At 34.7% G+C, this 13,132-nt stretch overlaps 1 protein-coding gene across 1 annotated transcript; it reads right to left on the bottom strand.

The window, feature by feature from the left end:
* Nucleotides 1–3,078: 3,078 nt before the first annotated feature.
* On the bottom strand, nt 3,079–11,730 carry LOC128223092 (uncharacterized). The gene is made up of 5 exons (XM_052932337.1): nt 11,530–11,730; nt 6,249–6,360; nt 5,543–5,692; nt 5,063–5,188; nt 3,079–3,617 (listed from the first exon to the last, which is right to left on the bottom strand). The coding sequence occupies exons 2-5, from the start codon at nt 6,283–6,285 to the stop codon at nt 3,433–3,435; spliced, it is 498 nt and encodes a 165-aa protein (XP_052788297.1). The 5' UTR covers nt 6,286–6,360; nt 11,530–11,730; the 3' UTR covers nt 3,079–3,432.
* Nucleotides 11,731–13,132: the final 1,402 nt, after the last annotated feature.

Below are 13,132 nucleotides of genomic sequence, written 5' to 3'. Positions count from 1 at the left end.
ACCATATCGATGGACAGATGACGTGTTCGACCTCAAGCTGTCCATCACAATCAATGGTCTAGAGGAATTAACAGATACTGGAATCGGATATGGATATGGTATATATACAACAGACGACCAAATAACATGATCAAAATTACTCAGGCTACGGACACTTTTTGTTTACAGCTGAAATGGTCAAAAAGGCCTTCTCTTGCCTGATAGACACATAAAACAGATATCAATTGGCTAAACCATGGTTTATGCATTGGTAAGCTAACTACATGATGACTGGAACAACCAAAGAGAGATTCAGGCAAAGGACGCAATGTAAGAAGAAAAACAGAAGAAACGACTAGATTGCTTTTGGAAATAAAGATATTCGACATGTCCTAGAATTGTCCGAACGCATGGTCCATTTTCTAATGCACGGCTCTCGGTACTTAATTTGATTGAACACAGAGCTCGAGGCAGAACAAAACACGTTGGTTCATAACAAATCGGTCCCGACAAACGGCTCTGTCACAACACTGTACACATATATAATCGGTACTGACCCATGACAGTGTAACAACACTGCACACATATATACTCGGTACTGACCCATGACAGTGTAACAACACTGTACACATATATAATCGGTACTGACCCATGACAGTGTAACAACACTACACACATATATACTCGGTACTGACCCATGACAGTGTAACAACACTGCACACATATATAATCGGTACTGACCCATGACAGTGTAACAACACTGTACACATATATAATCGGTACTGACCCATGACAGTGTAACAACACTGCACACATATATAATCGGTACTGACCCATGACAGTGTAACAATAATGCACACATATATAATCGGTACTGACCAATGACAGTGTAACAACACTCCACACTTATATAATCGGTACTGACCCATGACAGTGTATGAACACAGTGAACATATAATAGGTACCGAAGCACGACTCTGTAAATAACTATGTTCATATATATAAACGGTACTCGCGAATAAATAAGTAACAGAAATGTTCATACATATAATCGGTACCGACAAATGACAGTGTAACAATTATGTACACACACACACACACACACACACACACACACGCGCGCGCGCACGCGCGCACACACGCACGCACGCGCGCACACACGCACACACGCACGCACACATACATATATAAATAAATATATATATAATATACAATATTGAAATAACTTCCTTGTAGAAATACAGAACGTACCTTTACAATCGGTATATGCAATGCTAAAGGGTAAAAAAGCACATTGCTACTATTATATATACGTATATTTCTCCAGTTATTCTTGAAATAGCACGGAGGCTCCGTTTGAGGACGAAACAGGCAATTACCATGAATTGTATCAAAAGTGCTACACTCCACCAACGTTTCTACCTCATTAACATATAGCAAAAACGTAGTCGAGTTTAGTTGACCGTTGGACATTCCGAAACATTGCTGTTTAATATAAAATCGTTGGGAATTCGAAGTTTTATCAGATATTATCTGAGACTCTATTATAGATAGCACTTTTATTTTTTCTCTAATTATTTTATTCTGGGCAAATAAAACGTTGATTGAGAGCCGATGAAAAATACAAATTTTAAACATTTAAAAAGACACAATAGTTGTACATGCATAAAAGCAATACATGGAAATTATATCAGACATTTGTAACGGCAAGAGAAAATAATAATTCAAACGATATAAGCACATTGACGCGGGTTTATGGGGCGGGGATAAATCGCGTTGGAAACTTATAATTCGACAGAATTCATCGAAAATGATCGAACGAATGAATTGTTATTTCCTTGATCAATATGCATATTTGGAATCATCATTGTCTTAGTAAATGATACATAACGAGATTATCTTGAAAACATTGCACAGTTTACCTGAACTATGATTCACAATGTTCAACCATTTGCATGAACTTTGGCATGATGGCTGATGGGCCTGAACATTGTCTCTTTAAACACAGTCATCGAACTGAGCATGTCTCTGAAGTTATCTTTGTAATATATGTTTTAATGTTAACGAGCATTTAAAACACATTTATTTTTGGATTATAATATAGTATAGTCTGCATAGTATAATAAAATGCTTAAATTAAATTGACGCAAATAAACTTCGTTATGCTGAAAAATCCTATCAATTTCCAAACACTTATTTGTGCTAATGATTAACTTGGTCGGGTTTGCTTTGGTCTTTGTATTTGACCGTTGACTTGATCATCATGTGGCTTGGCAAAAGTTTAATGCTTTGTTTTAATACAGGTTAACTGGAATATAAACAACATATTATACAATTATTTATAGATGTTATGATTCTAAGTCATATTTTCTGAAGACAACGATCGCTTTCATGGATCTTGATATCAATTGGATCGTATCAAGACAGGTTTGTTCCACTAGACCAGGTTTAAACGTTTTTGTTAATGATCATTTGCATTAAGAAAAGCCCAAGGTAGAATAAAGGAACTGTTATTCATCATATCCTGTGAAAGAAGTTAAAGTGGATGTGAATGGTTTTCTTTTCGAGTTGTATGCCTATTGTCGTGGATGTTTTGTCTGACTTGGACAAAGTTTAACACCACTATAACATGTAATGGTTTTTGAACCTTTGATTAAAGTAGGCCCTGTGCTCATTTAAATATAAGACAGGAATTGAATATGATTTTATTATTTAAAGTTTAATATTGTCTAAAGATTTGCGGTATAAATACACACAAAAGTTTTTGTCTTGATGAATAAACTTCTATTACCAATTCATGAGTGTAATTGATTTCAACTTTGCAATATTTTGCACGAAAACCTCTTGGTTATCTCTTAGTAAGTATAAAACTTCTAAAAGGTTTTCAATTCCATTATTTACGACTGTTGTAAACACTTTTTATAAGTACTAAATAATATTAACCCTCTATACTGGTCAGGATCATCAAGATAACTCTTATCTTTTTAAATTGACCGAATAACTCTTGCACAAAAAGAAGAATCAGGTGCTTGGCCAAATGTTATAAAATATTAACAATTGTATACAGAAAAGAACCATTTCTTGGTCTGAATACTTCATCAGTGCTTAAATGTTTCTTGTAAATTCTATGTGACGGTTTCATTGCAGGATCTTGGTAGTAATATTAACAAACTCCAATGTGTATAATCACAACTTGCGAAAATGTAATTGTTTTTGTATTCATGTTCATTTTTAATACTAAACATAATAATGTAGGAAAAGAAGAAATATGGCAATGAAGTTCTTATTATTTTCAAATAAGATCGAAAACATTATTGAAACGAACCCCAAGTGTTTAAAGATCTGAATATTGTTAGAAACTGGACAATACACTCTAAGATTAAACATACAACTAAATAAATAGAATGACCATCATAATCATTTCACGAAGTCCTCAACCATCAGGCATGAGTTTTAAGGACAATTTAGGACGTTGGCAGCCGAATCACAGATTTGAAGAGTCTCATTGAAGTAGGTTTCACTTGGGCAGGGCATGCGGTGGCCGTGCTTGGACGAGCATTGGTAATAGTAGGCACAGTCTTTGGGATCCTTGTACAATCCGTCATTCTTTTCCTTGCAGAAATCAACAGGGCTGGAAGCTGAAATAATTGAATACACTATGCAAACTTGTTTTTCTAATACATTGGTACCCTAATGTTTGATTTCAAATTTGAAATACATTATTTCCACAAAACAAGCCTAGAATTGACAAGCTAAAATGAGGCCGAAAAAAATCATTTCACATGATTAAAATAATATTGTGTCGATGTCCCAGCTGTGTTTACCCGTTTAAAATAGCGCATAGAGGTTTCCAAGTTTATAGTGTGTATACTTAGCATGTGAAAGTCATGTGATTCGTACAGATACATATGCCGACGCTGTTTTCAAATTTGCTAAGATGAACGTGGTACACACACACACCTGGAAAATTTCGAATTGAAAAAAAAAAACACACATAAACTGCGAAAGATGCATTAGTCGTAATCAAATTGTTTCAGCAGTAAGTAAGATTCAATGTTTTGTAACACCGATATCAATTTTATGTTTTTGTCAATTTCCTTTTTTTGCAATTATATCATATAGTCTACATATTCATTTAATGCTCAATTGTCATAAATACAATTGTGCTTGACGTTACAAAATTATGCCATAACAGCGTACTTTGGGGTTTGTGCATTATTTTCCTATTAAAGTGCCGATAATAAGTAAAACTTGTTGATTCCTTAAAATAAATTTTACTTGTTCAAGTGCGTTTGTTGTTGTCTAGACGTGGGGGTGCGTGTTAATCAAAAACTGCTTCTGACAGATACATACACATTTGAACAGTATTTTAAAAAATTCCATAAACAATATTTTTCGTTACAAATGCTTTACGTCAAATTCCCAAATATGTACTACATGGTTGGCTGAAAAAAAGTGAATATATCCGATGAAGTACATGGTGGGCTTAAAACGTGAATACATCAGATGTAGTGCATGGTATACAGAAATTTTGAATATATCACTTGTAGATCATGATGGACTGAGAGAGGAAATATATCTGATGTGGTACATGGTGGACCAAGAAAGAAAATATATCAGATGGTGGACTGAAAAAGTAAGTTTATCAGAGCATAGCATCAATGTTGTTTATTGAAAAATCGCTGATAGGTTTTTGTAATTTGCGTTTTTTGTGCATGCTGAAATTAGGAGATATTATCTCATAATTAGGATTAAGTATTTTTGAATAATCAACTGAAACAATACTCTCTTGGATCGACACGGATTCGTTTAAAGCAGCTTATAATATTCCTTTCATATCAACCAACAGTATTAGCAAAACTTGACAAAGAATGTCAAACTTGCTTTTTGTGGAAGAAAGTTTGGACCAGTTCGAATAATTCCTTAAGTAATCAATCAATACGTTTTACATACGTCTGTACTTTTTAACCTCTGCGCTCCACCTTAGATCTTTGCCGCATGTTGCTGTCCCTCCTCCTGTTTCCCATGCATTGCTACTGAGAGTGTTAATCGAGCCGGGCGTCCGAGGACCATTGCCACTTACCTGAAACGCACATGTTGTCAATGAAGTTATATGACATGCCAGGTCCGCACTCACATCTCCCGCTACGGCACTGGGCGTTGATTGGTGCACACACCGTATCGTTCTGACACTTGAGATTTAAAATGGCTGCAAAGGAAAAGTAAGAGATTGGTGGCGGATTCGTTGTATGATCCATGAATGTCATATCATAGGCTGCATAGGTTCGATCCCCCACCTTACCATAAGAGTGGCTTTATCTGGTTTACAATATGGAGGCGGTGTGGTCATTCGACGCGGCTTTTTAATAATCAAAGTTTGGGATATGCAGAGGTCGATTATAGTAGTAATTTAGCTTCGTTCCCAGCAGCTTATTATATTTCGTTTTGATCATCAGCATCATTAGCAAAACTAAACAAAGAAACTCAAACTTGCTTTTTGTTGAAGAAAATTTCGACCCGTTAGAATGATCCTTTAGGTAATCAATCAATGCGTTTTACATACATCTGCACTTTTTAACCACGGCGCTCCACTTCAGATCATTGCCGCATGTCGCTGTTCCTCCTCCCGTTTGCCATGCATTGCAACTGAGAGTGTTAATCGAGCCGGGTGTCCGAGGACCATTAAGCCATTCCGGAAGCGGACAGACAGGTCCTGGTAAAGAACATTGTTGTTTTATATTATTGTCTTGCAAAGGAGTATAATAAACATTTCTCAAAATATCATAGTTTGTTTCGTGTTAATTCAATTAATTTTAGTTCACGCCTCAAACAATCCACTTGCCAATATCACATCGAGGCATAAAAGAAATAATTCGATCTTAAATATGTACATATCTGCATTTTTATAGGCGTTGTTTTATAATGAATACGTGTACACTCTTCACATACTTGTTTGATTTTAAAAAAAAGTAGTCCACAAGAACACGTCTAAGTGTTATTGAAAGAGCGTTTCACATATATCTGTGTAATATTTCCTGAAAGTTCCATATAAGTTGTTTCCAAAGTCAAAAATATAAAATAATCTTATTTCAAACTGAATTGTTTAAATTACGTCATGTTATTTTAATCATCATCACGTGGTATGCTAGTGACAATACTAACTAAACGGCAAAGAAGAGTAACCGCTGTGTGAGTTTCGTAGGGTTCTTGTAATTCTCAAAACCAAGATTCTCATTTAAGTTATATTTCAAGGGCGCGCAATTTCTTACCTGATACGTTTAGGCACGCATACGAGCAGCCATTCATGTTCCCGTCCGCAAGGAGTCCCGGAACACACACCTGGTTGTCACCACAGGGGCGTCCGTAACAGTCCGGTTCCAACTTAAAACAATCAAGAAGTAAAGCTATACAACTTCGAATTATGCGTTGTTCGCGTTGCTGCCAGGGGGGACCCTGATTATGCATTGCATTATTTTGTTTTTACCATCGACTACAACCTAACCTGTTAAGTTTATCAACCAAATCATGCACAGTTACGTTAAGAACCTAATTATTCATAGTACCATTTCAAATTGGAATTCGAATGAACACCCAAGCAAGGACATGCTTTGTTTTTGGACACAACTGTTGAAAACTGAACTCAAAATAGTACTTATCATTTGCTAGTTTTTGAATAAAATGATTTAGTTTTAAACTAGTTTTAAAAGCAAACATTCAAAGTGCTTCAAATGTGGCCAAAACATGGAAACAAACATAAAAGACGAAACAACCAAGTCTGTTCATGTGGTAATCTTGAATGATTGACTTCCTTTCTACATATAGTTATATACAACCTTTAACATTTACGAAGTACGATCTGGCAGAAAGTCACTTAAGCTCCCCTCGACGTGTTGCCTTTGATCTTACCATTGAAGGAACAAGATAGCTTAAGGTACATGAGTTTATTTACATAATATTATGTACATCGCATAACGCCCATCTTACAACTAATTAATTGGAAACAGGTATTCGGGTGGCTCTGTCTGTTCAAACTCAACATACAGTATATCAATTGTATTGACTGTTGTGACTCAGCATACAGTATATAGACTGGCTATTGTCTGTAGTGACATAATAAACAGTTTATAGACTGAATATTGTCTGTAGTGACTCAAGAAACAGTATAAAGAGTGGCTATTGTCTGTTGTGACTCAACGTACAGTATATAGACTGGCTGTTGTCTGTTGTGACTCCACGTACAGTATATAGACTGGCTGTTGTCTGTAGTGTCTTCACGTATAGCATAGACTGGCTGTTGTCTGTAGTGACTCCACATACAGTATACAGACTGGCTGTTATCTGTAGTGACTCCACGTACAGTATATAGACTGGCTGTTGTCTGTAGTGACTCCACGTACAGTGTATAGACTGGCTGTTGTCTGTAGTGACTCAACGTACAGTATATAAACTGGCTAGTGTCTGTAGTGACACAATAAACAGTGTATAGACTGGCTATTGTCTGTAGTCACTCAAGAAACAGTATAAAGACTGGCAACAGTATGTAGTGACACAATCAACAGTAAGTATACTGGATTTTGTCTGTAGTGACACAATCAACAGTATTTAGATTGGCTACTGTATGTAGTGACACATTCAACAGCATTTAGACTTGCTATTGTGTGTAGTGACACAATTAACATTTAATAGACTGTCTATTGTCTGTAATGACTCAATAAACAGTATACAGACTGGCTATTGTCTGGTCTGTAGTGACTCAATAAACAGTTTATTGACTGGCTATTGTCTGTAGTGACTCAACAAACAGTATAAAGACTGGCTATTGTCTGTAGTGACTTAACATTGAGTATACAGACTGGCTATTGTCTGTTACACCAATAAGATATAATCAAGTAGGTTTGGAACGTTAGTATGTAAGTAAGTCAAGAAGAGAGTAAGGAAGTAAATAAGTAAGCAAGTAGAATTATTGTGAAATGTGTAACTACAACAAATTCCAGCACATTTGCAAAAGGTTGCACCAGACCCGATGTTTCAATAATTCACCCATACCTAAAATAGTTCGTATACAGAGAGCTTTTTCGTCTGTGGGTAAGAATGGTTTAAACATTAATATGTCTTCTTCTCACGTTATTGTTGATTCGATACCCACCAGCGAGGGTACTTTCTTTTGATCTCTCAAAATCAGTACAGATTTATATCCAGAAATGTGATCGATAGTGATTTGTATGATCTTCCAGCTCTCTTCATAATAAAACTATTTGTTTCAATTTATTTAAGGCGTATGTCCATGGAAATTATTATAATATGTTATCCAGGTCTCCAAGTTTCACCACACCCCTGATATTATATAGGTAATCACTTACTAAACTAATCGAATGAAAAAGTGTGTTTGCAATATTGAAGTTAAATTAGGACGTATTTATTTGATCAAGGGGCATAACTCCAAATAAGATTAGTCTTGGTGATATGACAACATAATGTCAGCAATTGTTACGTGATATGTGTCAATGAGGAAAATAGATATACCTTCAATAATCTGTGTCCAAGAGATTGATACTTTAATTAAGAAAGTTGCCTTACATCTAATCATTGGGCACAATACCAAGTATAATTGAGTAATACATGCTATTGTATTTACATAGTTGTATTTGTAACAGGGTGTTATTTCATCCGTTCACGTGCATTTATCATTGTCTGCTTGCGTTTAGATTGCGCGTACATAATTATGGAGTTTGTATGAGAGTGGACAGTGTGTGCGTATTATAGTGGTCAAACAACTTTCAAATGGTTAATATTAGAATACATTTATGCACGTAATCATCCGTAACATTCCCGCCATTCTATCTCTCGGGCATTGCTGTCTTGACAGTCGTTGGAGTCACATTTTGGAAACGTACTCATATCTACTGATCATTTGCATTGTTGTTAAACAATACTTTTACACCTCTGGTTTGTTTCATGTATTTACTGTGCTGTATTTAATTTCATTTGTATTTACCAAGTACAGTGTATTTATATTACTTGGTAAAATAATTCATTTGTGTATTTTGATATGTTGTCTGGAATATATCTTTAGACCTTGTATTATATTTTACAGGCTTTTTGTCTAATTGAATGAAATAAAGAATACTAACGGATTGACTCCCGTCGTATTTATATACCCTGGCTACATATTTTCCATCATTAACCAAAACTCATAAATTCTTTTGTTGGGTGACATGCATAATGTGTTAACATTTTGTTGTATTTTATGGCAATATAATCACATGAAAACGTAAAGTTTCAATGTGATTTTAAAATGCAGCACTTAACAATAAATAAAGGCTAGTCACCGTTTCTACAAAACAATTTCATGTAAATTTTGCATGTATAAATAAAGTTAGGTTTGAATGTATAGTTGACAAATCGATTCTTCTAATTCACTGCAAACATGCTTTGAAATTCATATTCGTCGGCACAAAGACAGGCATTCAATACAGAGATCATTCAATGTGTAAATTATGTACTTGTGAAATAATTGGTTTTAAATACAACAATGATAGCTTGAACAATTGGTTGATTAAGTTTACAATTAACACACTGCTAGAATCCGTCAAATTTGATGGAACATTTATGAAGAAAAATTGATTTATACTCAATTGCGTTAGATCATTTCAACACATCCTACAACGATTGATTTGTTAATATCAATTTTAAAATATGATATTTTTTGTAAAAGACACTAGGAACAGTACGCTCTTTGTTTAAAAGTTGGCTATGGCAACAGGGACAATGTCATTTGAGGACTGAATTCGAATCTTAATGCTCGTGGAAACTCTCGACAGCGATTGTGCTAATTTTTCATGAAGCGCGCTAGCCTACAAAGGTCACGAATAGGTCGACTTATTCATGCAATATTAACGCAAATTTTAGTACACTGAAAATCAAGTGCGAATGCAAATATAAGTAAATAAAAACATTTCGGGTACTATGAGAATGTTCGACTAATTATGTTTAAATATCACGAAATGAGCATTTAAATATATAATGTAACAGCGGCGTACCACTTATTACAGTTTGATGTTCACGAGAGGCAATTGAAATCATAACCAGAAACAAAACCATTTCCTTTTAAGTTTACGCCTACTAAGGATGTACAATTACAGTTCACGGTATTTTTCTTTCGAAATAAGTGCCAAATTGTATGCGAACATTTGAAATAGCGAAAATTTCTTCTTCTATTTCACTGATGAATTTCTATAACAATGGAAAGCGATCATATATTAAACATAGTTCATATTGTTTCCACAAACGATAATTTAAAAATAAGACATAAAGTAAAGTATCATGACAGGTTCCTGGACAGATTAAAACAATTGTTTCCAAGCATTCCTGATCTGAGTATAAAACGTGGTGCTTGCATGCCAAATACAAAATAGTGAAGATAATAAATAAATATAATTAAAATTTAAAAAAAAATCTAAATTGACATGTGATTTATATTATTGTCTCAGCTTCAAAACAGTGAAAGGACAACGATTAAATGACCATCTTCCCAAGCCCTTTGTACGCAAGCCGATATGTCAAATAAGTGTTTACTTTTTTATAATTTTGCAACCACAGACCCTGTTAAAGAAAAAAAAACGGCATACTACGGCGTCGGTTAATAACATGACTCGGCACATGCTAGTCATTTGCGAAACGAGTAGTACATATTAAAAAAACCTGATCACTTAGGTCGAGATCCCTCAACCTGGCAATTGTCGTACGCCAGTTTAAACCAGAGGCACAACACCGCATACACTACATGGGTTTGCTGCAGCTGCTGCTGCTGCTGCTGATGATGATGATGATGATGAGGAGGAGGAGGAGGACGACGACGACGACTACGACAACAACGACGACGATGATGATGATGATGATGATGATGCCTTTACCAATAACTCATTTTTAAGGACAAAAAAACAACACTAATTAAATACTTAGATACTTAAAGATGCACTCTTACTCCAAAAAAAGATTTTCCACAATTAGTACATATGGTTTTATATACCAAAAAGGATTAATAAATGTCGAAAACAATGGTTCTTATGAACGATACCGAGTTTAATTTGAATGAAAGGTGAAGAAAACATGGAATATCTACATTATGAGACAATAGTAGATCAAATTAAATATTTTAGCATTCACCAGTCATTTAATAATCTTAGGTTTTCAGCTTTTAATTACACGGTTACAATCTTGTTATCAGTATTTAATATTTTCTATAAAATCAATGCATTATTTAGTAAATAAATAAAGGTTTATCACTCAAAATGTATGTTTGTTATACATGTGTGTGTATTGATTTTGAAAAAGTGTGTCACTTTAAATAACGAATCTCCCTGTACATTCAACCTTTTTATGTTATGGTTAGAAGCTCGGTACCGTGCTTCGTTTTTTTTTAATATTCTTCATTTTCGCTTATTCAATATCTAGTATAACTGTAAAGGGATCAAACCGCCTTGACAACTAACTTTTTTAAAGATTTAAATAAAGAAACTCGCTATTTGATTTTAAACTTTTTATAGTCACCTCAGATGAGAACCAGTCCAACTCTGAGTACAAGAGACGTCTCCCTGTCTGCCTGATTCCATCTGTTAACGTGTTCGTACTAAGGTTACACTTTTTGCTGACGTAATCAAACGTTAAAGATCGACACGGCTTTCGTTGAACACAAAACCGCCAACATTGAATGACGTCAGACGCTTTTGAAGACCAAAATATCGCGGAAGAAACGCCAGTTCCTGTTAAAACATTGTCCGATACGTCAACCCCATTATCAGGGCAACGGTCAGGCGGCAATAAATCAAATGTGTTAACAAACAACAACACGGCATAAAATGCTACAAGAAACACCTTTATACCAGTAATTGTCATGATTAACAATAACCTACAAGCTGTAAATGCAGCACAAGTCTGAAGTTAATGAATACTCCGAGATCGGATTGAAGTTTATTCAAGTTCCAGTTTCTGAACAGTGGAGCGTCATTATAACAATGGTGCAGAATAACACTTTAGTGAATATTTAATGCCCACGTTCTACAATTCTTTGGAAGTTATGAGTATATATTAGTTTTTTTTATTTCAAATTATATTGATTTCATTAAATCAGCAGATTTCCTGACAAATGTGATATCGACTTTGTAGAACATATATTCGCTATAGTGAGATAAGTTGGTATTATGAAAAATACACCGCGGTTCAAAATCTTCAGCTATTATACTTTATGTGTATTGATGCAACCTTAGTCCAAGGGGAACTAACCGCTTATTTAAAATTTTAAAATAGCTAAATCTGGTGATCTTACTGTGGCACAGCATCCCATTGCGATGATTAACAAAACTGCCATGTGCATTGCAAACGCATGTGCATGCTCATGGAAGTCATCTATATTGTATATAAATGTCAATTTGATTGTTTTTATATTAGTGTTGAAAAACCACAGCAAAATATGTTTTTAAATTTAATCAAAATAGGCCTATTCGACAAAAGACACAATATCCAAAATCGAACAGTGTAATATCAGTGTGTGTATACCACGTGATGAATTACCTCATAAATGCTTTCCATTTTTCTCGTAATGATGACTTAAAAATAATAGTAATTTTCTGTTCCTTCACCATTTTAAATGAAAAAAAGGCAGTCTATGTCGCTAAAAAAGCCCCACCTTCGTTTTATTACCGGTGTTTGATTAGGTCATTAGTTTCTTCAAGCACTTCGGCATACCTATTTCCGATATAATGTTTTGACAGGGATCCATCAGGCGGCAGTTTTGTGAAAATGTTTTTCGAAGTGTTTTAAGAAACTAAACATCCAATCAGACTATATTAAAATACCGAATGCGGGGTTATGTAAGCGGCATAGACTGTGCTATTTCTCATTAAATGTGTTGAATAAATAGTAAAGTTATCTTTGTTTAAAGTCTTCATTTGACGCACAATTGTCTTCCGACGTTGCATTTATGACGTAATGTATCACGTGATGTACACACACTGGACATAGCGAAACGACAACACAAGGTCTTTATTAGTCTTTACAAAAATATAGTTTTACTTGTTTTAATTGTATGCATAGTAAGATAGTGTTCGTAATTCTTCCGATTGATTTGTGTAAAATAACCTATAAAAACTTTTAA

The sequence above is a fragment of the Mya arenaria genome, chromosome 17, assembly GCF_026914265.1.
Source record: "Mya arenaria isolate MELC-2E11 chromosome 17, ASM2691426v1".
NCBI classification, from domain to species: domain Eukaryota; kingdom Metazoa; phylum Mollusca; class Bivalvia; order Myida; family Myidae; genus Mya; species Mya arenaria.
This window is presented reverse-complemented; position numbering and strand designations above follow the sequence as displayed.

Bases quoted from the DNA above. Each gene is read 5' to 3' on its own strand.
- LOC128223092 (XM_052932337.1), bottom strand. From the start codon at position 6,285: ATGAATGGCTGCTCGTATGCGTGCCTAAACGTATCAG. The intron at 5,189-5,542 runs GTATGTAAAACG...TTTCCTTTGCAG, and splicing joins CGTGGTTAAAAAGTGCAGAT to CCATTTTAAATCTCAAGTGT. The intron at 3,618-5,062 runs GTAAGTGGCAAT...CAATTATTTCAG, and splicing joins TGACAACATGTGCGTTTCAG to CTTCCAGCCCTGTTGATTTC.